General features: G+C 40.2%; 1 protein-coding gene across 1 annotated transcript in view; it reads right to left on the bottom strand.

Annotated features, from left to right (window-relative positions):
- heatr1 (HEAT repeat containing 1) overlaps positions 1–9,805 on the bottom strand; it is a 68,616-nt gene extending 58,811 nt beyond the window's left edge. Inside the window, exons 1-4 of the mRNA XM_039738141.1 lie at positions 9,755–9,805; positions 3,914–4,078; positions 1,493–1,709; positions 1,233–1,374 (exon numbers count right to left, since the gene is read on the bottom strand). Of these exons, the coding sequence (XP_039594075.1) occupies positions 1,233–1,374; positions 1,493–1,709; positions 3,914–4,055 (501 nt within the window). The 5' untranslated portion in view covers positions 4,056–4,078; positions 9,755–9,805. The remainder of the gene's footprint in view (positions 1–1,232; positions 1,375–1,492; positions 1,710–3,913; positions 4,079–9,754) is intronic.
- Positions 9,806–23,611: the final 13,806 nt, after the last annotated feature.

The following is a 23,611-nucleotide window of genomic DNA, read 5'->3' as shown; positions in this document are numbered from 1 at the left end:
GGGTTAAGCTGCTGTTGCTGATGACAAATTAATCATACAAAAACCTGCTTTTCATACAGAGTGTTCTCACATCATATATAACAGAGCTCGACATCTGTGCTAGTAAACTGAAACCCTACCAAGGATTCTCTATATTGTTTTTTATTATCATTAAATTCATTGGGTATGTATATGCCCATTGTTTTCCATAGCAGATTATAGTAGTCAAAACAAAATTAAAATATAAACCTGTACATCTTGAAAACAGTTACTTAAAAAATAACAAAAGTGTTATAACTAGAAATCAAAACAAGCATTTGAACAGGTATTTTTAGTTTAGCTCTCAACTCCAGCAATTTGTACCTACCTGATAAATGAAAGGCTACTGAGAAATAAAACCTATTAATTTTAACAACACAAAAAGCTAACCTGAAAACAGGAGACAGAGCTGGAGGTGGCAGAGTTAAAGATGCTAAGATTTGCATTGAGTGTGACAAGGATGGACAGGATTAGAAATGAGGACATTAGAGGGTCAGCTCAAGTTGGATGGTTGGGAGACAAAGCTAGAAAGGTGAGATTGTGTTGGTTTGGACATGTGCAAGATGATGAGGGCAGCAAGATATGGAAGATGATCCGCCGAAAGAAGAAGAAGAAGAAAAAGCTAACACGAAAGAAGAAGAAGAAGAAAAAGCTAACATATTCATGCATTGGTTAAAAAAAAATTCTTGTTGCACTACTTTCTCATTCTTCAAGACAAATATTTTCTCTCAGGGCACATTTGTCCAAACCAATGTTTTCAATAAGCAGATAATGTAAAGAGACTGAACGTGTCTGATGTAGCTGACTATACTCCTGCATCATGACTGAACAGTGCTATTTTCTCTAGTTTGGTTGCTCATCCAATTTAATAATTTTACATACTATGGTATTTTACTTTATTTTAAGCTTAATTACTCTATACTTTCCCTTTGAAATAGATTGGATTAAACTTCTATTGAAATAATGTTGTTTTTTTATTATATTATTGCATATAATGAGTAAGACACATTAAAAAATTTATTTTAGACTGATCTGTTGTAACAGCTAATAACACTGATAATGTACATAAATACCAGAAACAGCAACTTTTTTCATGTACCAACAAAATAAATACATTGTATTTAAAATTGATTTAATGTGACAGAGAAACCCACTCAGGCAGTTGCTTAGCACACTGCACTCTAAATATTATTACATTATATATGAAACAATACCTGAGACGGCTCAAGCCAATTCCACTTGCTCGTAGGATCACTGAGCGTTAAAAGCTGAATAACTCTCACAAATACTTTCGTCTCATGATATGGTAAAGCACAAGCAATCAGACTGTCTTGGTTGTAAAGATGAATATGGAACCTAAAAGCCAAAAAATACAAAAAAATGTAATAAATGAAACTGAACTACTAAGCGCTGATTCAAATGAGAAAGTATACACAAACATTCTTCAGGTTTATTTATTATTTTTTTTTTTTACCTGTTAATAAGCCATTCGAGGCATTTATGTGCAGGCTTCAACATGAAGTATGGAGACAGCAGTGTCAAGAACAGGGAGATTTGCTCATCCAGTTGCTTATTTACTTCCTTGGACTGAACGCTACGTTCCAAGCTCTTAGAAGCCTGGCTAAACAAGGTTTCCTCAAACTGTTCAAAGGCATTCTCAATTCCAATGAGCTCTTCCAGGCCTGTGCACCCTGGAGAAGGAAAATCACAGATTTAACAATTTCAGTCTGGGGTGGCAGAGTTTTATACATATAAAAAAAGACATTTCAGCTTCTTGTTATTTACTGTGATTTAATGAAATTAGACAAAATTCAAAAGAAAATAGAATGTCTGTAAACACAGATATAAAGGCAATTACAAAAAAGGCACCTTTACACAATAACACATGGCAAAAAATCGTCCACAGGGAGAAACATTATTACGTTAAGTAAAAAAACCAACTGACTTTATTTTTTTATATTTGCCCTTAATATGCAAGCAACCATACAATACACACAGTACCGTAAACATCCACAACTCATTACATCTTATTCTCAAACTCAGTAGGCAAATATGTGAATTTCCCCATGGGATTAATAAAGTATCTATCTATCTATCTATGAAGGTGGTGCAATCGCAGCAAGGAGATCATGGATTTGCATCCTGGGTCCTTCCTATGTGGAGCGCTTTGAGTAGTGAGAAAAGCGCTACATAAATGTAAAGAATTATTATTACTATTATTATTTGTTTGATTTAACACAGAGTTGCAGGTTGCTGGAGACCATCTAGACCAGGGGTCTCCAACTCCAGACATGCAGAGCTACTGTGGCTGCACGTTTTCATTCTCTTTTCTTAATTAGTGACCAGTTTTTGCGGTTAATGAACTCTTTCCCTTTATTTTAATTGACTGTTCTTGAGACTCTGACCGCAGAATTGATTCTTTTTCCCTTAAACGGCACCTAAACATAAATTTGATGTGAAGTGAGCCAACAGATGAGCAACTAAGTTGGGGCCTCAAACTCCAACCAACTTCACTTTATTCAGTTTCTTAATTTGAAGCCAATTCTCATTGCTAAATAAACCCGTTATTTAATTCCATGGTGCTCATTTTGCCATGGCAGACATTTCGAAAACTGTTGATTTTCTTTTTTAAGAGTGCTGGCTGTCAAAATGTTTTGTGGACCTGAGCAAATCGACATTACTGAGGCCTTCACCTTTCTTTATTTTCGGTTATTGTGTGATGGACACAGGTTATGTGTTTGTACATTTTGTGTCTTAATAGTGTTTGGTTGCTAATGAAGGAAAAAAGAAATAATTAAGGGGCCTGAGTCTTAAGTTTCCCTTAATTTTAATTGATGCACAAGAGCGAATTAGCAGCAAAATCCGGTCGCTAATTAAGAAAAGGGTTAGAATGAAAACCTGCAGCCACAGTAGCTCTCCAGGACTGGAGTTGGGGACCCCTGATCTAGACCCTAAATTAGGACTGGTGCAAGGCCAAGAAACACTGACAGGGCCATTTGCAGACTAATGCAGGACACACACACACACACACACACACACACAGGCCAGTTAGGAGTTACCCATTAATCTAACCTGCACAGTCCACAATTTCACACACATAAAAAATGCCTCAGTATAGTAATTAGACGCGGAGTGTTGGCTCTGAGGCTACAGATTTGCACCACCAATCAGAAGGTTGCTGGTTCAAATCCTGTAAAATGCCAGAAGTGACTCTACTCCATAGAGCCCTTGAGCAAAGCCCTTAACCTGCAATTGCTCCATCCTGGGTATGATGTTAATCTGCATCCAGTCCAGTCCAGTCCAGCAAGCAGGTCCAAAAAACGTACAGGGAAAACCAGGGGGTTTGTGGCAGGATTTGCACTCCAGCCACTGTAAAAAAACCTCACACTCTTCAGTGTGGTGCTGAAGTGTCACCCATTGCACAGTAGCACTCGGATCTCAATCCGGGTATTTTGTCTTGTGGTGGGTGCGGCAACACAGTATAATCAGCGCATGCCTCCACTCAAATAGTAATGAGTAAAATGTTCTGTAGTCATTCAGGACTGAGTTTGATGTTTCTGTTAGACATGTTTCAGTAAAAAATGCTCTTAAAATTCTTTAAATCAAACTGACAACCACCTTCAACAATTTCAGAGGCAGACTCAACATATTTGTTACAGTTTTTCACATTCTCTGACTATTATTCGTTTAAAAGAAAAAAGCTTAAATAAGCAGCTTATTACATGGTATTTGAAGTTGGACATTACACACACAAAACCAAGCACTTAAATTCTAATGGGCTGACTTGCCTTTCTACATAATGCGTAAGAGTATTACAAGCAAATATATCAATTGGAATTACACATTTACTTGTTTAATGTTATACATTTCTGAAATTTTAGCTCAAAACACTTACCTAGTGCGTAGAAAGTGTCTCTGTCAATACTAGCAGCTTGTTTAGGGTAAAAGAGTAGAGATGCAATCTCTTTTCGACAGAGGAGAGTTGAATCATTCTGAGGTAAAGCCAAACGTTTTAACTGGTGTGCTAAAGAAGTCATCTTGTCATTTATTTTGGTGTCTCCTGAAAACAGAATTAAAAGGGGTCATTTTAAAACTATCCTTCATTTAATACACAGTTGTACTTTGCAAATTGATTTTTACGTTCTGCCTTAGAACGTGGATGTGTACGCGAGTGTGCCCTGTCCATGGCAGGTTCGCACTTTGCGCTCAGTGCTGCTGGGATAGACGGTAGCTCCTTGTAGTCTAGAAGTGAATAAGCAGATTAGGAAATGGGATTTAATTGTGTATTGATTATTTACAACGTATACGGTTTTTATACCCTGACATTTCTCACGTGTTTTTGTTGCCTGCACTTTTCATTCCTTTTCTTGATCAATAGTGTTACATTGAAGTGGAATGCAATGGAGCACAAAAGAGGTGAGCACAGTATTTAGCATTCACATCCCCATATTTATTTGGATTGTCTCCTCACGTGCATAATGTTTTCGACAAAGTACATCTGTTTTCTTCCCACATTTCAAAAACAGGCCATTAGGTTGAACGGTGACTATACACTTAGTAAGCAAATTATTAATAACACCTCTACATCTGCTTATCCATGCAGTTACAATTATCTAATCAGCCAATCACATGGCAGCAGCACAGTGCATAAAATCAGGTCAGGAGCTTCAGCTGATGTTCACCTCAAACATCAGAATAGAGCAAAATATGCACTCAGTGATTTAGTGCTGGGCGATATGGAAAAATCATATATCACGATATGGATTATTTTATATCACAATAACGATATATATCACGATATACCACCCACAATAAAGTACGTTTCCAGTTATTCTCTGAAAAGTTTGACAAAAATATCATTGCATACTTTTTTTTTGCAACTTTATTTTGAAGTGACATTTAACTGAACTGTCACAAAACCACAAGATGGAGTTTCTTTGCGAAAAAGTTCATTTTTATTCTTGATTATCACTTATATAAAGGGTAGAGTATGCATTGCATAGCGACAAGACATTATCATTCATTTGTCATAGCCTATTTAATGCAATACTTTCTTTAGTAATTGATAAAATTAGGTTAGAAACGATAGAAGAGAAATAGGACGATAGACACTTTTCTATCGTCCCCACGATATATATCGTTATATAGCCCAGCACCACAGTGATTTTGACCATGGCATGATTGTTGGTGCCAGATGGGCTGCTTTGAGTATTTCTATAGCAGTAGAGTGTTGCACCGTGTTAGCCATAGGTTGATACAGGAGAAAGTAGGGTGAAATTACATCTTTTATTGGCTAACTAAATATATTACAAATGCAAGCTTTCGAGGCAGCTAAGGCCCCTTCATCAGGCAAGTATTTGAGTATTTCTGTAACAGCCAATCTCCTGGGATTTTCGCACACAACAGTCTCCTGTGTTTACTCAGAATGGTGCGAAACCAAAAAACATCCAGTGAACATTAGTTCTGTTGATGGAAATGCCTTTTATGATGAGAGTAGAATGTGCACATTTGTTAGAGCGGATAGGAAGGCCATGGTAACTCAGATCACCACTCTGTACAACTGTGGTGAACAGAAAAACATCTCAGAAAGCACAACACGTCAATGACGTGAATGGGCTACAACAGCAGAAGACCATGTCGGGACCAACTCCTGTCGGCCAGTAACAGAAAGCAGCTAAGGCTACATTGGGCACAAGCTGCCAAAACTGAACATTTGAAGACTGTAAAAATGTAACCTTGTCTGATAAATCTCGGTTTGTGTTGAGGCACTTAACAGGTAGAGGCAGAATTTGGCGACAATAGCATGGATCCCTGAAGTCAACAAGCTTTGTGTCAACAGTCCAGGCTGGTAATGGTGATGGTGTAGTATTGGAGTGTGCAATGTTTTCTTGGCAAACTTTGTGCTCGTTAATAGCAATCAATCATCGCTTGAATGCCATTGTCAATTTGATTATCGTTGCTAATCACCATGTGCATCCCTTACGGCCACAACTTACCCGTCTTCTAATGGCTAATTCCAGCATGCTTATGTACCATGTCACAAAGCAAAAGCTGCTTTAAACAACAGGATAATACATGACAATGAGTTCAGTCTTCTTAAGTGGCTTTCCCATCCACCAGATCTGAATACCACAGAACACTTTTGGGATGTGGTAGAATGGCAGACTCGCAGCATGAATGTGCAGCTGACAAATCTGCAGAAACTGTGTGATGGAGTCATGTCAACAAGGAGCAGAATCTCAGGGGAACATTTACAATATCTTGTGAAATCCAATCCATGAATAACTGAAGCTGTTTCGATAGCAAAAGAAGGCTCTACCCAGCATTAGAACAGCGGTCCTAAGAATATGCTCAGGGAATGTACATTTATACTACAATTTGTATAATCATGGCATTACATAAATGAACATAATACCCAGCAAGTGTGGGTTTGCACTTGTTTTTGTTACCTTAAACATTTCATTCCATGATTAAGAGTGTCAATTAGAAATGAAACACCCTGAACAACATAAAAGGTGGTGGGTACAGTATTTAGGGCACTTGTGTACTAAACAGACGGTATGACAAAGGAAAACCGAAGTGTTCTGATGAATTCATAACATATTTATTGGGATAAAAAAAATATATAGAAATTTACAGAACTTGCATTATAGAAATACGTACAATTGTTTTGATGAATTCATAACATATTTATTGGGATAAAAAAAAAATATACCCATTCTAGTGTTGAGCTCCATGAGGGACGTTTCACTGCCGTCTGTTTAGTACACAAGTACCGTATTTAGCATTACCACCCCTCAGCTCCAGTTTTACTTGAATAGTCTCCTCATGTGCATAAAGGTTTTACCTGAAGCTCTGCTCACATTTCATTAGGCTGAATGGTAACTATACCGCTCAAAAAAATTAAAGGAACACGTTTTACTCAGAGTATATCATCAAGTCAGTTTAACTCCTGGGCTATTGAACTGGTCAGTTAAGTAGCAGAGGGGCTTGTTAATAAGTTTCAGCTGCTTTGGTGCACAAGAGGGGCAACACTGAGACGACCCCCAAAACAGGAATGAATGTTTTAACAGGTGGAGGGAGACCACTGACATTTTTCCCTCCTCATTTGTTTTTTTTCACTCATTTTGCATTTAACTACGGTCAGTGTCATTACTGGTTGCAGAGCTGGCACAGGTAGTCCAACTTCTCCAGGACAGCACATCAATACCATGTGCCATTGCCAGAAGGTCTGCGGTGTCTCCCAGCACAGTCTCAAGGGAATGGAGGAGATTCCAGGAGACAGGCAGTTACTCTAGGAGAGGTGGACAACGCCCCTTGTAGAAGGTCCTCAACTCACCAGCAGGACTGAATGGTATCTGCTCCTTTGGGCAAGGAGGAACAGGATGAGCACTGACAGAGCCTACAAAATGACCTCCAGCAGGCAGGCCACGGGTGTGAATGTTTCTGACCAAACAATCAGAAACAGACTTCATGAGGGTGGCCTGAGGGCCTGACGTCCTCTAGTGGGTCCTGTGCTCACTGCCCGCCTGGCACCATGGAGCTCGATTAGCATTGTCAGGTCCACCACTGGCATCCTGTGCTTTTCACAGAGGACAGCAAGTTCACCTGGAGCACACGTGACAGACGTGAAAGGGTCTGGAAAAGCCGTGGAGAACATTATGCTGCCTGTAACATCGTTCAGCATGACCGTTTTGGTGATGGGTCAGTGATATGCATGGAGGGATGCACAGACCTCTACAGGCTAGACAACAGCACCTTGACTGCCATTAGGTATTGGGATGAAATCCTTGGGCCCACTGTCAGACCCTATGCTGGTGCAGTGGGTCCTGGGCTCCTCCGGGTGCATGACAATGCCCGGCCTCATGTGGCGAGAGAATGCAGGCAGTTCCTGAAGGATGAAGGAATTGATACAATTGACTGGCTCCCACGCTCACTTGCCTGACCTCAATCCAATAGAACACCATGGGTGTGACATGATGTTTCGGTCCATCTGACACCTCAGAATGTCCAGGAGCTCAGTGATGCCCTGGTCCAGATCTGGGAGGAGATCCCCAGGATACCATCTGTCATCTCATTAGGAGCATGCCAAAATGTTGTCAAGCATGCATACAAGCATGTGCTGGGTTGCCATACAAACTACTGAGTATGATTTGTAGTTGCTGCAATGAAATTTTGGCGAAATAGACTAGCCTGGTGGCCGCATAATTTTTTTCCCTTTGATTTTTGGGTTTCTTTGAATTCAACCCTTCTGTAAGTTGATCATTTTCATTTCCATCAAACAATGTGTCATCCTTTCGTTCCAAACCCGTCACCCAGTCCATATCAATATGGATATCCAGCAGGATTTTTTTCCCCTCTATTGAGATCTGATGTGTTTTCAAAGTGTCCCTTTAATTTTTTTTTGAGCTGTTTATATACCGATTCAGTATGAAGGAGGGCATATGCATCCCATCCAATTCTGATATAACTAGGATGACCCAATAATTGGAATGAGTTGGCCTGGAACACAAATGTATGATGACAAGTTTTTTTTTTTTTTAAAAACATTTATATTTCTGTTCCATTGTCTTTCTTAAATGTGCACTGTCATATTTGCCAAACTGATAAAATGATCAGACCCGGAAAGTGCGAGTTCAGAAGGGATACATAAATCAAGGAATACTCAAGAGAAGACATGCCATCATATTTCAAACTATTCAACACATCACATTTTCAATCCACGTGGGGTATCTACTGTAAATAATTTCAAACAAATCAAAACATTAAAATAATAATACAATCACGATGTACAGTTGGCATCACCAGCTACCCCTCTATTCCATTTGCATTGCTTAAATTTTTTGGCATGGTCAGTGCGTCCACTTATGTTTTCATGAATTGTATTCTGTCCTTTTTGTTCGGTTTCCTCCTGCACTTCTAGTAACAAGAAATACTGTGGTTCAACGTCCCGTCCAGATTTAGCTCCTTTCTTGCAGCCAGTGTTTTCAAGGCCAGACAAGATCTTCCTGCAAATCGTCCAATCCAAGAGTGGCATTGCCTTCATGCAAGATGAATTACAACATTAAATATATAATTGGTTCCATTTCTCTTGGGTTTCCACTTGGTGCACAGGCAGGTGATGCGACTTGCTCGTGTTCACAAAGTGTTAGCAGTGGGATTTGAACCACAACCTCGGGCTTTGAAGTCTAAAGCCATAACCACCACGCCACACTATGCAGTGTGGACGAACAGATACTAGAATTCGTGGCTTTCGTTTTAACATAACACGTATGAGTTTCAACACATGTGGCGTGGCCAGCCCACCGAGAAGCACGTATAAGTAGATATCCAGTCGTCCATTTCTGACCCACTTATCTGGCTCAGGCTCACAGGGAACCACGGCATACTATGGGAGCGATCGTCACAACAAGGGAAACAATCCATAGCTTGGTGCAGCCATAATCACGCGCTGCCAATAAAAACGTCTCCTACGGAGTCTAAAAACATTTCACAAAGCAAAAAGCGCTTGTGTCCGTTCACAATTGTAAAGCACCAAGTGTCACATAAGTGATCAGTTATGAGTAACTAAAATCAACAAGTAAACTAGTTTAAGTTACCACGAAAACAAGATTACAAGTAAAACTCAAGCGCATTAATGACACGTTGTACAATACAGAAAATCACACGCGTCACACAAAGCATTTAAACGGCGCTTAAATACTATTATATAAAGAGAAAAAAAACTCGCTCTCACCTCCTTTTAACCAGCGAATGTTTCCACGTGCTCACTCAGCATGTCTACCCTACGACCCGGAAGGCAAAATTTCCATTTAACCCTTGAGGCGAAGAGTGACTGAGGAGTGGCGCGCGCATCGCGCCCTCGGCTGGCTGGCGGGAGAATTCGCCTGTCATTCTGCAAGTAGAAAGATGACCAAGAGCACACGTCCGTTATTCTTAACGGATTAAGAAACATGACATTGTTTTAATTGGTTTATAGGTAGTTAATAGTTAATAGATTCATATACATCCTAACCTTTGTTGAAAATCCTGTGATACTATCAAAGTATTTCGTTGTGATGCTCAGATTTGCGAATATGTTATCTAGTTAATGAGCGAACCTTGCAATAGGCTGACACCATAAGTAAGGCTGGTTCCTGTTTTGCACCAGATGTTGTTCTTCTCTTACTCGCTGACTCAGATGTGTGTTTCTGAAGATAGATAGATAGATAGATAGATAGATAGATAGATAGATAGATAGATAGATAGATAGATAGATAGATAGATAGATAGATAGATAGATAGAGGGTGGTCCAGATGATCTGGATCTGCATAATTATATCTGGACCACCCTGTAGATAGATAGATTATATGGCCAATAGTACGTGAATGCCTGACCCCCCACCTGTATGAGCTTGTTGGACATCCTATTCCAAAACCATGAGTATTAATATGGAGTTGCATGGTCCTCCTTTTGTGGAAATAACAGGATCCACTCTTCTGGGAAGGCTTTCCACAAGATTTTAGATATTATCTGTAGAAATGTGTGCCCATTCAGCCAAAAAGATCATTGTGTGTGGTCAGGGACTGATGTTGGATAAGAAGACCTGGTATTCCAATTCATAGATAGATAGATAGATAGATAGATAGATAGATAGATAGATAGATAGATAGATAGATAGAATGGCATAGATGTGTGCTGATTTTATACACGTGTTAACAGTGAAACACCCAAACTCAATAATTTGGAGGGGTGTCCACATACTTTTGGTCATATAGTCCAGACAGACAGATAACTTTATTTGTACCAGAGGGGGAAATTTAGCTTTTTACAGATGTTTAAGAAATGCAGCATTATAACAGACAACTCCCATGCCAGGTCACAGGCTCTGTGAAATTTGGATACGGAAAAGAGACAAAGAAGGAGATATTAAGACGACTTACCCATTAGATAACCAAGTGAGCTCAGGGGAATCAGTGATCTCCTCTCATCTGTCAAGACTTTTTTATGCTGTTCTTGTTATGACTGTCTTAGTCTCATCCAGAAGGCTTACAGAACAGATTAGGCTTTCTGCTTGATGTTTAAATGTTTTATGATCTTGCTTTATTCAATGTTATTATTGTGATTAAATATATCACTCACTTGTATGTCTTTCTGACCATTTTAACAATGGATTTTGCAGTGACCCTGATGGAAAGTGCATTTCAGGATGGGAGGGGGAGATTTAGCTTTTTACAGAACTTTAAGAATTGCAGCAATTGGAACAACAAACCTCATCAAATTCACACAAGAATTCAAAAAAGATGACTAGAGTAATGATAAGAGAGCAGTCACAGTGAGGCATCATTTTGTTATTGCGTGAAGGAGCCCCAATAGTGTTTCTTGACAAACATGTCTGCTGAATAGTCGGCTAAAAGTCCCTAATGCTAGATGTATGAGAAGGAAGCACAGAAGATTGTGGAATATCTTTCACCTTAAGAATACACCTAAGCTGCAACCTGCAAGTGAAAGAAAGAAAAGGAAGTGGAGACATTTTAAAAGGACCTCAATGACAGGAAAGACCACAGCCCAGAATCACCATAAACATCCTTGAGTGTCAGGATATTCAACAACAACAACATTTATTTATATAGCACATTTTCATACAAAAAGTAGCTCAAAGTGCTTTACATAATGAAGAAAAGAAAAATAAAAGACAAAATAAGAAATTAAAATAAGACAACATTAGTTAACATAGCTGCCTCGCAGTTAGGAGACTCGGGTTCGCTTCCCGGGTCCTCCCTGCGTGGAGTTTGCATGTTCTCCCGTGTCTGCGTGGGTTTCCTCCGGGCGCTCCGGTTTCCTCCCACAGTCCAAAGACAGGCCGGTTAGGTGGATTGGCGATTCTAAATTGGCCCTAGTGTGTGCTTGGTGTGTGGGTGGGTTTGTGTGTGTCCTGCGGTGGGTTGGCGCCCTGCCCGGGATTGGTTCCTGCCTTGTGCCCTGTGTTGGCTGGGATTGGCTCCAGCAGACCCCCGTGACCCTGTGTTCGGATTCAGTGGGTTGGAAAATGGATGGATGGATGAATAGTTAACATAGAAAAGGAGTAAGGTCCGATGGCCAGGGTGGACAGAAAAAAAAAAAAAAATCCAGAAAAAAAAAATAAAATCTGCAGGGGTTCCTGGCCACGGGACCGCCCAGTCCCCTCTGGGCATTATACCTAACATAAAGAAGACTGAAGATTCCAATGCATCCAGAACAGGAAAGTGACAGGGTTGCCACTGGAGCATTTTACTTTTAAACCTTTTTAGGCCAAAGTAAATTTGGGGTCTGACCTTACATCATTTGAACAAGTTCAAAACACTGTATAAAGTTCTTTTCTTGAGTACCACATAACCTGCTTGTAGAGGATTATTTATTCCTTTAAAAAGTGAGATATTTAATGTACAGTAGGCCACCTAGCAGGCAACAGACAGATTAGGAAAACCTGGACTTCCCCAGTGTTATTATATGCAGCAAGAGTACTTTTAAAATCATGACCCAAAATTCACAGATCTGTTACCATTCCTGGTTATTTTCCATATTGTTACAGATATAAGTACATAAAGATTCTCCCTTGGACCTTGATGTGGATGGGCCTCTTGGGAACCAAAAATCTTTCCCTACTGTATCACTTTGAAGAACTACTCTAACGCCTTTATTTTAAAAAAAGTGGACATACAAATATAGCCTAACATACACTGGGGCAGTAGAGAGGCGCAGCAAAGCTGACTGCATACCTTTGGAATATAAGAGGAAACTGAAGTTTACAAAGAAAATTCACAAAGCTTCTGCCTGGCTATTAAAAGTAATGGTGACCTGAAAAATGCTAAATCAATTGCGTGAACCAGAGAAGGCAAGATATAGCAATGACAAATAAAGACAGAGTTCTGGTTGTTGTCTGAACTGTCAACACATACTTGAACCAAAATGCCATTGGCCTTCAACTGCCAAATTGAGTCTCCCTGTAATGCACTTCCTCCATTTATCCTGATTTACTTCCAAAATAAGAAGTCAACCATAAAGTGCCAACAGCAGGGACCACATGTAGATGATAATTGGGTACATCATTGCTTGAATAGATAATGTTACTGGCAAAAATGTACAAACTCAGGTACAGGAGAATTTCCAAAGCCCAATGTATGTTCTTACAGGCCCACGTTAGAAATAATTCTTACTCAACAGGAAGAAATGTGAACATTTGATAACTGAAACTAAGTTTTATTTTCCAAAACTCCTCTCAAAAACAAAAGTTGTGTTATTACAGTTCTAAAAATAACATACTTAGAATCTCCAAACAGATACTGAATTCTGGCACCTAGTCCTCTTGGACAAGTTATTCTTTAATTTTCTGTCTTTTTACATAGAATGTTTAGACCTGTTCACCAACTATCTTCTAAAGGTATCATGGTGCTGAAAATAGCAACTAGTTTAGAAAAAAAAGATTAGTGACGTGGCGTTCAACTGCCTATTTTAAATATTTACCAGTTTTCAATCTGGTATGTACCAAACTGGCAATTTCAGAAACATGCAGGATAAAAACATGCATTCAAGGACTAATTAGTTAATGTCTATGAAGGACTAGAGTTATATACAAGATTAAAGTGCACACACACCCCAACAGTCCCTAAGGTCTTGGCCAATAGCACACAATGCCTTCACTCTTCGGGCCGCCTCCACTCTCGTCTCCTGCTTCGTCCTTCTTCCACCCGACTCCAGCCTCGAATGAAGGGAGGCGGCCCCTTTTATCCGCACCCGGATGTGCTCCAGGTGCTCCACGGCAATCTCCCGCTGACACGCCCCAGTGTGGCGGAAGTGCCGGCTGTTCTCCCAGAAGCTCTCCGGGTGTCCCTGCTTCTCTTCCCCCCAGCACTTCCTGGTGTGGCGGAAGTGCTGAGGTCCAGGGTTCCCAAGGCATTGGGGCGCCCCCTGGCGGTGACCACGGGCCCCTACAGGGTTGGGCTTCCAAGCCCTCTACCCGTGGCCCCCAAACCAACCAGGGTGGCGGCCCCCACGTGATCCAGGGCGGGCGTAGACCCTCTTCCAGTCCTTCAGGGCGTCCAGGCCGGGTCGTCGCCCCTGGCATCCCTGACAATATATATATATATATATATATATATATATATATATATATATATATATATATATATATATATATATAAATAAATAAATCACTTGTAGCTCACAAACCATTTGCTGTATTGACCACATATACTACGTGACCTCTACTATCCAATTTTGGGGTGATGATTGACCTCCAAGGTTATTCCTCTTTTTCTTTTTTCTTTAATTTTATTGTACAATCAACTCTCGGCAGTAGGCATATCTTAAATCATTCTTGAGGCAGACTGAGGACTTAAGTGCCAGCTTAAGTGAAAAATTAAATAAAACATATTAAGTAATTGCAACATAAACTCTGACTTAATCAGTTTTAAAGCAAAAAGATGCCAACAAAAGAAGAGAAGAAGCAGGCTGTTAGGGTGGAGAAAAGAAGAGCTGCTCAGGAAGCACCAAGTGCATCAACCTCTGAGCAAATGAATGATAAACGTACAGAGAAAGAGGATGAAAACTAGGAATGCTCAGTTCAAGTGTATTCACTGCATGTTATCATGCAGTGCGCCGCTACTGGTATATATATATATATATATATATATATACTAATAAAAGGCAAAGCCTTCACTGACTGACTCATCACTAATTCTCCAACTTCCCGTGTAGGTAGAAGGCTGAAATTTGGCAGGCTTATTCCTTATAGCTTACTTACAAAAGTTAAGCAGGTTTAATTTCGAAATTCTACACGTAATGGTCATAACGGTCAACAACGTCTGCCATGTTGAACTTTCTAATTAATGGCCCCATCTTCTTGAAATTTGGTAGGCAGCTTCCCTGCGCTAACCGAAACCAATGTACATACTTGTTTCGGTGGTATGACGCCACTGTCAGCCGCCATATTGAACTTTCCAACGTCACTAATTCTCCAACGTCCCGTGTAGGTAGAAGGCTGAAGTTTGGTACTTATTTCGATGATATGATGCCACTGTAGGCCACCATATTGAACTTTTAACGGAAACCGATGTACGTACTTATTTCGTTGGTATATCACCACTGTCGGCCGCCATATTGAACTTTCCAGCGTCACTAATTCTCCAACTTCCTGTGTAGGTAGAAGGCTGAAATTTGGCAGGCTCATTCCTTACAGCTTACTTACAAAAGTTTAGCAGGTTTCATTTAGAAATTCTTCACGTAACGGTCATAACGGTCAACAACGTCCGCCATGTTGAGCTTTCTTATTTATTGCCCCATCTTCACGAAATTTGGTAGGTGGCTTCCCTGAGCTAACCGAAACCGATGTACGTACTTATTTCGGTGGTATGATGCCACTGTCGGCTGCCATATTGAACTTTTCAGCAGTCTTTGTTACTTATGGGCCCATCTTCAAGAAATTTGGTACACGGGTTCCCAACGCTAACTGAATCCTACTTACGTACATATATACGTCCATAGCCTGCACCTCGGTCACCGTGTGAGGTGGCGTTGGGTCCCCCATCCCAACGCCTCCCACGTTGTTGGCTGCCTGACTATATAAGGCCGTCTGTCACTCTGGTCTCTACATTCCCTTCCTTGCTTTGCCACAGGATTCACGTCTCCCTACTGATAACTACAGCCTTTTTGTTTAATCCACGGCTTCTCCGCTGTTTTATTGTTTGTTTATTACAATTATAGTTATTGTATAGGTATTTTGGACTTACTTAACATTGCTCAGGTACCCATTTCCTTTATCATTCCAACCCCCATTATCATGTCTATCGAGGTGATCACCATCGATCAAAGAACTGTCACTTACCAAGTGGTTTCCATGCCCGGAGATACCACCTACCTTTTCCATTCTCTTTGTTACATATTGCACGGCCATATCAGACTCACTCTTGATATCCGGGGGAACAGTCTTATGTATTGAATGACTGGGACTGGTTCAAGGTGTGGACTGATGACGGTACAGGAGATAATTATACTACACAGGAGCACTAGAAGAGTGAAATGCTTAAGCTCTTCACCTATGGTTCTGCATGTGAGTTGATGGCTGCCGCTGAATTGTTCGGTTGTCGCTTTCAAGTGTACCGAAATGGCCAAATATTTTACACCTTTCGACAACCGCCAATGCCTCTTAAACATCTTAGATTCACAGGTGACGATTTCAGTAGTGGACACTTTGATGTTTATGAATGTTTAAACTCCCAAAAGCTGGATGTGATTTTATCAATGAAACCCGTTGTGTGCTTACAACGCTTGACAGATGCCGAATGTCACTTCAACACAACATATCCTGCAAATACCGTCGTAATTGAAACAAACCATGAAACTCAAACCGATTATGACAGCAGCAATCCAAGCTGTGAGATTTGAAACAAGATTACTGTTCACATGGCCAACTGTACGTTGCATGCTCAAGAGTAAACTCAGCGCACAGCTTGGTCATATTACAACCGGAGGGCCGAACTCACAATGTGGTATACAAAGAGATCCTTAACAAATAATTATTGGTATATGTTCTCTCAGTTTAAAAAGGTTTAATTTTCTTCTTAATAAAAATTTTAATGCAGTACTTTGCCGCTGCGAAGAGTGGGTATTTTGCTATATATATATAGTATATATATAAAGTATATATATATATATATATATATATATATATACTTTGTATATGACAGCAACACTCATAAAAGTGATAAAACAATTTCATTGACAATCATGTTACGTTATTTTTAAAATGTTTCCTTTTCTTTTCATAACTTCTTTAACACACTACTTCTCCGCTGCGAAGCGCGGGTATTTTGCTATATATATATATATATATATAATGTACACACACGTACACACACAAACACACACAGTACTTGTCGGAAGTTCTAGAACACTCCCATTTTCCTGGTTTTATTTGAATTTAAGCATTTCATGTTTGGTGAATAACATAAAATAGTACAAAGGTAACCATAAGCTGCCTGAAGTAAAAAAAAAAGTTTAGGTTGCCAAAAACAAAAAATAATGTAATTTTCCTAGTTTTACAAAAAGGCCTTTTCAGGGAGCAAGTAATGAGTTAACAACTTCCAGATTTTCTTTAGCAACAGAAACTACTTGAGCCTTGAAAGTCGTTGCTAACAATTCCTGCTGGTGTCTCGACTTTTGTTGATTACTTACAAATCCTCTCTTTGAATAAAAGCAGCATTGGAACAAACTGTGTTGTGTCATTCACTAATACCTCAGAATCTTTATAAAAGGTTTTATTAACAAAAATATAAAAATTGTGAGAAAGGGAAAGAATAAGTCAAAAGGGATTTGCCTTAAAGGCAATCCAGAGCAGCCATATCCAAAAACATAATCCAATAAATAGAAACCATAAAAAGAGAAGCAAAATGTAAGAACACCAGAAAAAATCAGTACTCACTAATGCACTCTAGAACATCAGACAGTCAGCGGACCCCTGCTAAATTCTTCCTTCTTACCTCAGTCTGAAGTCAGAGGGAGGACACAGCAGCAGTCACATCAGGGCAGCCAATGCTACCGGAGGTTCCACCCCAAAGTGCACACAATGGCTACACAGTTAAAGATATAGAACCCAAATAATGCATACTAAGTAAAACACAATTTTAATTATAAAGAAGCATGAAAAATAATTCAAATTTTTTTTGGTATTTGGCATACTGTATTAATCCCCGAGGGGAAGAGGTCATAGCTAAAGTGATATAAGCCTGGGGGAAACACAACAACAGAGAGCTAATGGATTTAACTGGGACTTTCTCATTTTTCGAGCAACTGGGATATTCTCATTTTTTGATTAAGCAGCACATGTGTGAAACACAACCACAATCCACTGTAATTAATATTTCTATTAACGTAAGCTGCATCCTACTAACTTTCACTGGGACATTGTGTTCCATACCTTACATATTTGTTGCCTGTGTGGTGGATGGCCGGCTTCATATTCTGGCACTCACCCCCAGGCTGCCAGGAGGAGCTCTCCCGACAGCATGGATGTGTCCCGAGTTCCAGCAGGGCATCATGGACTCTGTAGTTTTTATACTCAGCCCTACTGGATACCTTGGGGACCACAAGGAGTCGCTGTAGGAAGGCTCATGGACTCGTATATGCCCTATAACCCAGAAGTACGTCATAATCCCGTGACAGGAAAAAATGACGTACTTCCGGGGTGAAGATAAGGACTATTTACCCTGACCCGGAAAAAATAAGGAATTGTGGACTGTTAGGCAGGAACACCTCCGGGTCAGGGAGTATAAAAGGACTATGGGAGCTCCCAGACTGCAAGCTGAGCTGGGTGTTAGGAGGGCAACGCGTCTGGAAGTGGAAGATTATGAGTTATTAGATTTATTATTGAGTATTGTTATTTATGAGTAGTGTGGAGTGGAGGGTGCTTAGTGCACATAATTCTTATAATAAAAATAATAATTATTGCACTTTTACCTGGTGTCTGGCGTGTTACCTGACGGTTCAAGGGAGCGATAACGCCCCCTACTGTCACACCTGTCAAATTCCTTCTATTTCTGTCTATTTTTATGGTCCCTGGTCGTATTAGTCACTTGATTATGTACACTTTGTATACTGAGATCTTCCTGTTTTGGCCATGTCTTCAGTTTCTTCTGTTACTGGTCTCCAATTTCAGGGTACCTCATTTACAAAACATTACATGGATTCAAGCATGAAAATATGTGCATGCCAAAAAAGAAATCAAAATATATAAAACTTGGTATATGCATATTTCTACCCAGTTTACTCTTTGTAAATCACAACGTGTGCATGTGAACATGTCTCAAGCTCTGCTTGGTTTGTCACCCTGAACTATCCATATGTGGCGCATGCTAGTCAATCTCATACACATGCAATCACAATGCTGTAGAAATGCATTGGCTGGTAACACATCAAGACAGCGCCACCTGCCTTCAAGAGTGTCTGGCTGTGCTCTGCAACTGCAAAAGATTATGTGCAGAATTATAGCACCTCTCCTCTGCAATCTGGGGGTCAGGAAAAGGTGTAAAGTGCCAGTGTCTGAACAGGCAGCCATTTTTACTTGCCACGTGTAAATGATATGATTGCTGTTACAAAGAATAGTACAGACCATTAGAAACACTGGGGGTTCAGCCAGTTACATTACCAAAAATCCAACCACCACATACAGCACTGTCACGCTTGCCAATGCTACTTAACCTCTAAATAAATGCATCACAGGTTAATTCATGTCACTGAGTCACAACATTTGCCAGTCACATCATGGCATCAGAAATGACTTATGCATTAATGGAACGTCACTGCTCATGGTTAACAGAAGCAGCTTCATTCTCGCTAGGCGTCCTTATTTTAATACAAGTGCAGAAAATTGCTGTGATTACGTTAGTAGAACTTGACAGGTCTGCAAATTGCCTTTTGAATGTTTGTAAAAACATATTTTGTTTAAAGTATGTGCACCCATACCATGTGAAAACTGATGATCAGTTAATGGCTTCCAGCACAGTAGGAATGATTAAGTGAGGCTTGACTGAGATATTCCTGATCTGTCGGCCAGTTCCTTGAGAAGTCACAACAGGTAGCCGATATCTCTCTATTATAAAAAAAAAAATCCTGGAAAGGAAAAGCAGGGTGACGAGACGTGATCTTCTTGGAAGTTCTTGAAAGACACTTAAAAGACCCGCGAGACGCAAACAATATCAAATAAGAGCACGGCCAGCAAAACACTCAGTTGTGTAAAGGCACGTAGCACACACAGATCCTGTGCTCTCAGCACATATAATGCGTATAAGGACAACGCATTTGAGACGAAACGTCAACGACTAAGCAAAGAAGAAAGAGCAGCGCGGAGAAAAGAGACCCAAAAGCGTTGGAGAGAAAAAAAGGCAGATAAGAGATTATGAAAGCAGTGGAATTCGAAAGGCTCAAACAAACGATGGCGCGATACACATGCAGAGAAAGGTAAAGAATATGAAAGCAGTAAAATTGGAAAGTATTGTAGCGTCCCAGCCAGGTTGAAGCCTTTTTTGTTTTTAGTGACTGTTAGATCCGATTGATGGAGGGCAGAGTACAGCACGGAAGACTGATAGCGGGGTATTGATTGATGCAATAAGGGGGTGCGAGACCCGGGGGATGAGGGGTTGGAGATTGTACTAGAAAGTTGTGTTTGGGGTTTCGAAGTCGGTGATTGTTCAAGTAAAACTTTTGTGACACTTTATTACGTCAGTCGCTACAGTATCAAAAAAAAGATAGTAAAGATCGCATTAGCGCAAACAAAAGGACATTAATCATCAGGAACAGGTGTAATTGAAAAAACAGCAGGACAAAGCAAGGTCAGAAATAAAAGGCAAAGAGCATAAAACAAAGTCTTTTCGCCTTTGCATCATTCAATGCACAAAACGTAGATTTACACAATAATGGACCATACGCTATGAGAATCTGTGGTCCCGCAACTGTTGAAGCAACGACAAGTTTCATTTCAAAGATTACACAATTCGGTCAGGTGTATATTTATGAAGACAAAGAAAGGTAATGTATATATTCCGTGAATAACATCAGACACCGAAGGAGATCTTGATATGCCATTCGTATTAAAATGTTTACAGTTTCCCGTGAGAATAGCTTTTGCTATGACAATTAACAAATCACAGGGACAAACATTACAAAAAGTCGGATTATTTATTAGAGAAACAGAAACAATATTCACTCACGGGCAGTTATACTCTGCGTTGTCACAATGTGTCTCCAAAAACGGAATCAAAATTCAATGCGATCTTGAAGAAAAGGTAATTCGAAATATTGCTTTTAATGAAGCTTTAAAGTAAATGTGCAAATAATGAAATTGAAACAATTCCAAAAAAAAAAAGCTTTTAAAATTGTATATCCGATTAACCAAACACAGGGGTTGGCAAGCGAAGCGAGCAGGGGGCAGAGCCCCCTAGTAACCAAAAAAGTTCTTCAGCGCAGATATGCAGCATTGACCCTCGTAAAATGAAACTAAAACAGGGTCTGTTGATCATATTCATCACTTCTAAGGTGTACTATATTTGTCACCCTAACACACATTATAATAATAGCTCAGTTATATGAATTATTATGCGTGCAAGTCATCCTTTAGCTGGTCTGGCTACATTTCTCTGCTTGAGAGTGTCACATTTCCCAGCTTCTCCAAAATGTCGCATATGCAAGTTGTCATGAACATATGCGCGTTCCCCCATCAAGTTTTCTTTCATAAATCCTGACATTTGTGTGGGGAGTTGCGTATGCACATTTTGAGCCTTTTCTGGTGTGTATGCATGCAGGTTTTATAAATGCCATAGACACTTCATAGGTGTCTGTGGTATTTGTCTCTTCTGCTGCATGCGTCCATCATAGCCCTGTTGCCCATACAATGAATAGCATTAGGTTATCAGTATCTCATACGTGATGACACTTGACAGAGCATGTGCAGCTTTGTCAGGAAGAACGGGGAAACATGGCAGTGACCAGATGTGCAAAGCTGACGGCGAGAAGGAAAGAGATCTGAGCAAGCAGACTCAAGATTCTCGCAGCTGCCAAAGGTGCATCTACTAAATACTGACTTGAAGAGGAAGAAGACTTATGCAATAAATCATCATGTGTTTTATACATGTACTTAATTTAGGCCAATCTGTTGTGGATTTAATTTTAAATGAAGAAGTTTGCCATCAATCTACACTCAATAGCACATAATGACAAAGGGAAACGTGTTTTCAGAAAGGTTTGCAAATTTATTAAACACAAACACTGAAATTTCTCATTCAGGTAAGTATTCAGACCTTTAATATGGTACTTTGTAGAAACACCCAAGTCTTCTTGGGTAAGTCTCTACAAGCCTTGTACACCTGGATTTTGGCAGTTTATCCCATTGACCTTCCTGGAAGATCCCCTGAGGCTCAGTTTGACTGGATGAGATGTGTCTGTAAACTGTAACCTGCAGGTCACTCCACAGATGTTCTATGGTGTTCAAGTCTGGACTTTAGTTGAGCCACTCAAGGACAGTCAGAGACTTGCACGGAAGCCACTCCAGCAATGTCTTGGCTGTAAGCTTTGAGTCATTGTCATGGTGAAGGGTGAACTGTTGACCCAGTCTGAGCAGGTTTTCTTTAAGGATATCTCTGCATTTGGCTGCATTTATCCTTTCCTCAGTTCTGATCATTCTGTTTCTGCGCCCCCAATAGCATGATGCTGCCACCACCATACTTCAGCACCAGGCAGGTGATGAGCAGTGCCAGGTCTTTGCCAGACATAGTACATGGTGCTCTGTCCAAAGATTTCAATTTTTGTCTCATAAGACCAGAAAATTATTTTCCACATGCATTAAGAAACCTTTAAACTGGTGAAATGCCTTTACTCAAGGATTGCATCCTATGGCTCATGCGCATGCTCACAATTGTGTGCACGTTAGCTAAGAGTGCAATAAAAAACTTGCCAAGAGTTACTTCGTGAACTTGGGAACATGCGCTCATGCGCATTGCCGCACCCACCACACGTGCAGCCGTGCAACGGGTGACCCCTCAACAGATGGAACAGTGTGGGTTTTTTTACAGTGGCTGGAGTGCCAATCCTGCCACCAACCCCCGAGTTTTCCCTGTACGTCGGAGGACCTGGTGGCTACTTTACTTCAAGAACCTCCGAATTTATCATCGGAAGTCTGCGCCGTCGACGATTCACCAATCAAAAACAGCACTCGATTGAACCCGCCTTCTCAACTTTGACGAGAGAAAGTGACAGTTTTCATTTCTGGGCTTATTTTATGTTGCGTGTGGTATCATTGAAATAAAATAGATAAATAAGTAAATATTATGATACATTTAATTATTTGTACTCACATTTCACGTTATTATTTTATTTCACAGTACTTTATATATGTATATATGTATGAATGTATGTATGTACGTATTTATTTAATGTTTGTCCGAAACACGGGTAATCTTGTGGTTTAATCATCCAAGTCCCTACACACTGCGCAATACTCAGAAGAACTGCATGCAATTTATGGAAACAAATCAAGTAACCTGCACTGACCTAACCCGTGTTTCCACGAAAGTCCGGAGTTACTAGTTTGTTGGGAGCATGCGCTAATATCGCGACCTGGATTGGGACCCGAGTGCAGCCGGTGACCTTACAGCACCAAACTGGAAGAATGTGAGTTTATTTATTTATTTTTTTTACGGTGGCTGGAGTGCCAGTCCTGTAACCAACCCCCAAGTTTTCCCTGTAAGTACCACTCCACACAAATGAACTCTGGGGTAACCCCTGCGCAACCGTACCCACCGTATTCTGTTAAAAGTGTACACATTTTTAAGGACGCGGTTACCTAATGCTCAAACACAATGCTTTCTTTATTTTAACATCTGGGAAACTGTGGTTCTTTCAAATTTTAAAAATAAATTTGAAGTACTGAACAAATAAATGTGCAGTATGAGAGCGCTGTTGAGTAAAATTCAGCTGACAGGCGTGTGTGTGTGTGTGTGAGAGAGAGAGAGTGTGAGTAAGTAAGTAAGTACTGTACTTGGCGGGCTCCGCCAATGTGCGACTGCCTGTCACGTCACACCGACTATT

The sequence above is a fragment of the Polypterus senegalus genome, chromosome 16 (genome assembly GCF_016835505.1).
Source record: "Polypterus senegalus isolate Bchr_013 chromosome 16, ASM1683550v1, whole genome shotgun sequence".
In the NCBI taxonomy this organism is placed as follows: Eukaryota; Metazoa; Chordata; class Cladistia; order Polypteriformes; family Polypteridae; genus Polypterus; species Polypterus senegalus.
Note: the sequence above shows the minus strand (reverse complement) of the source record. Positions and strands in the feature narration are given on the sequence as shown.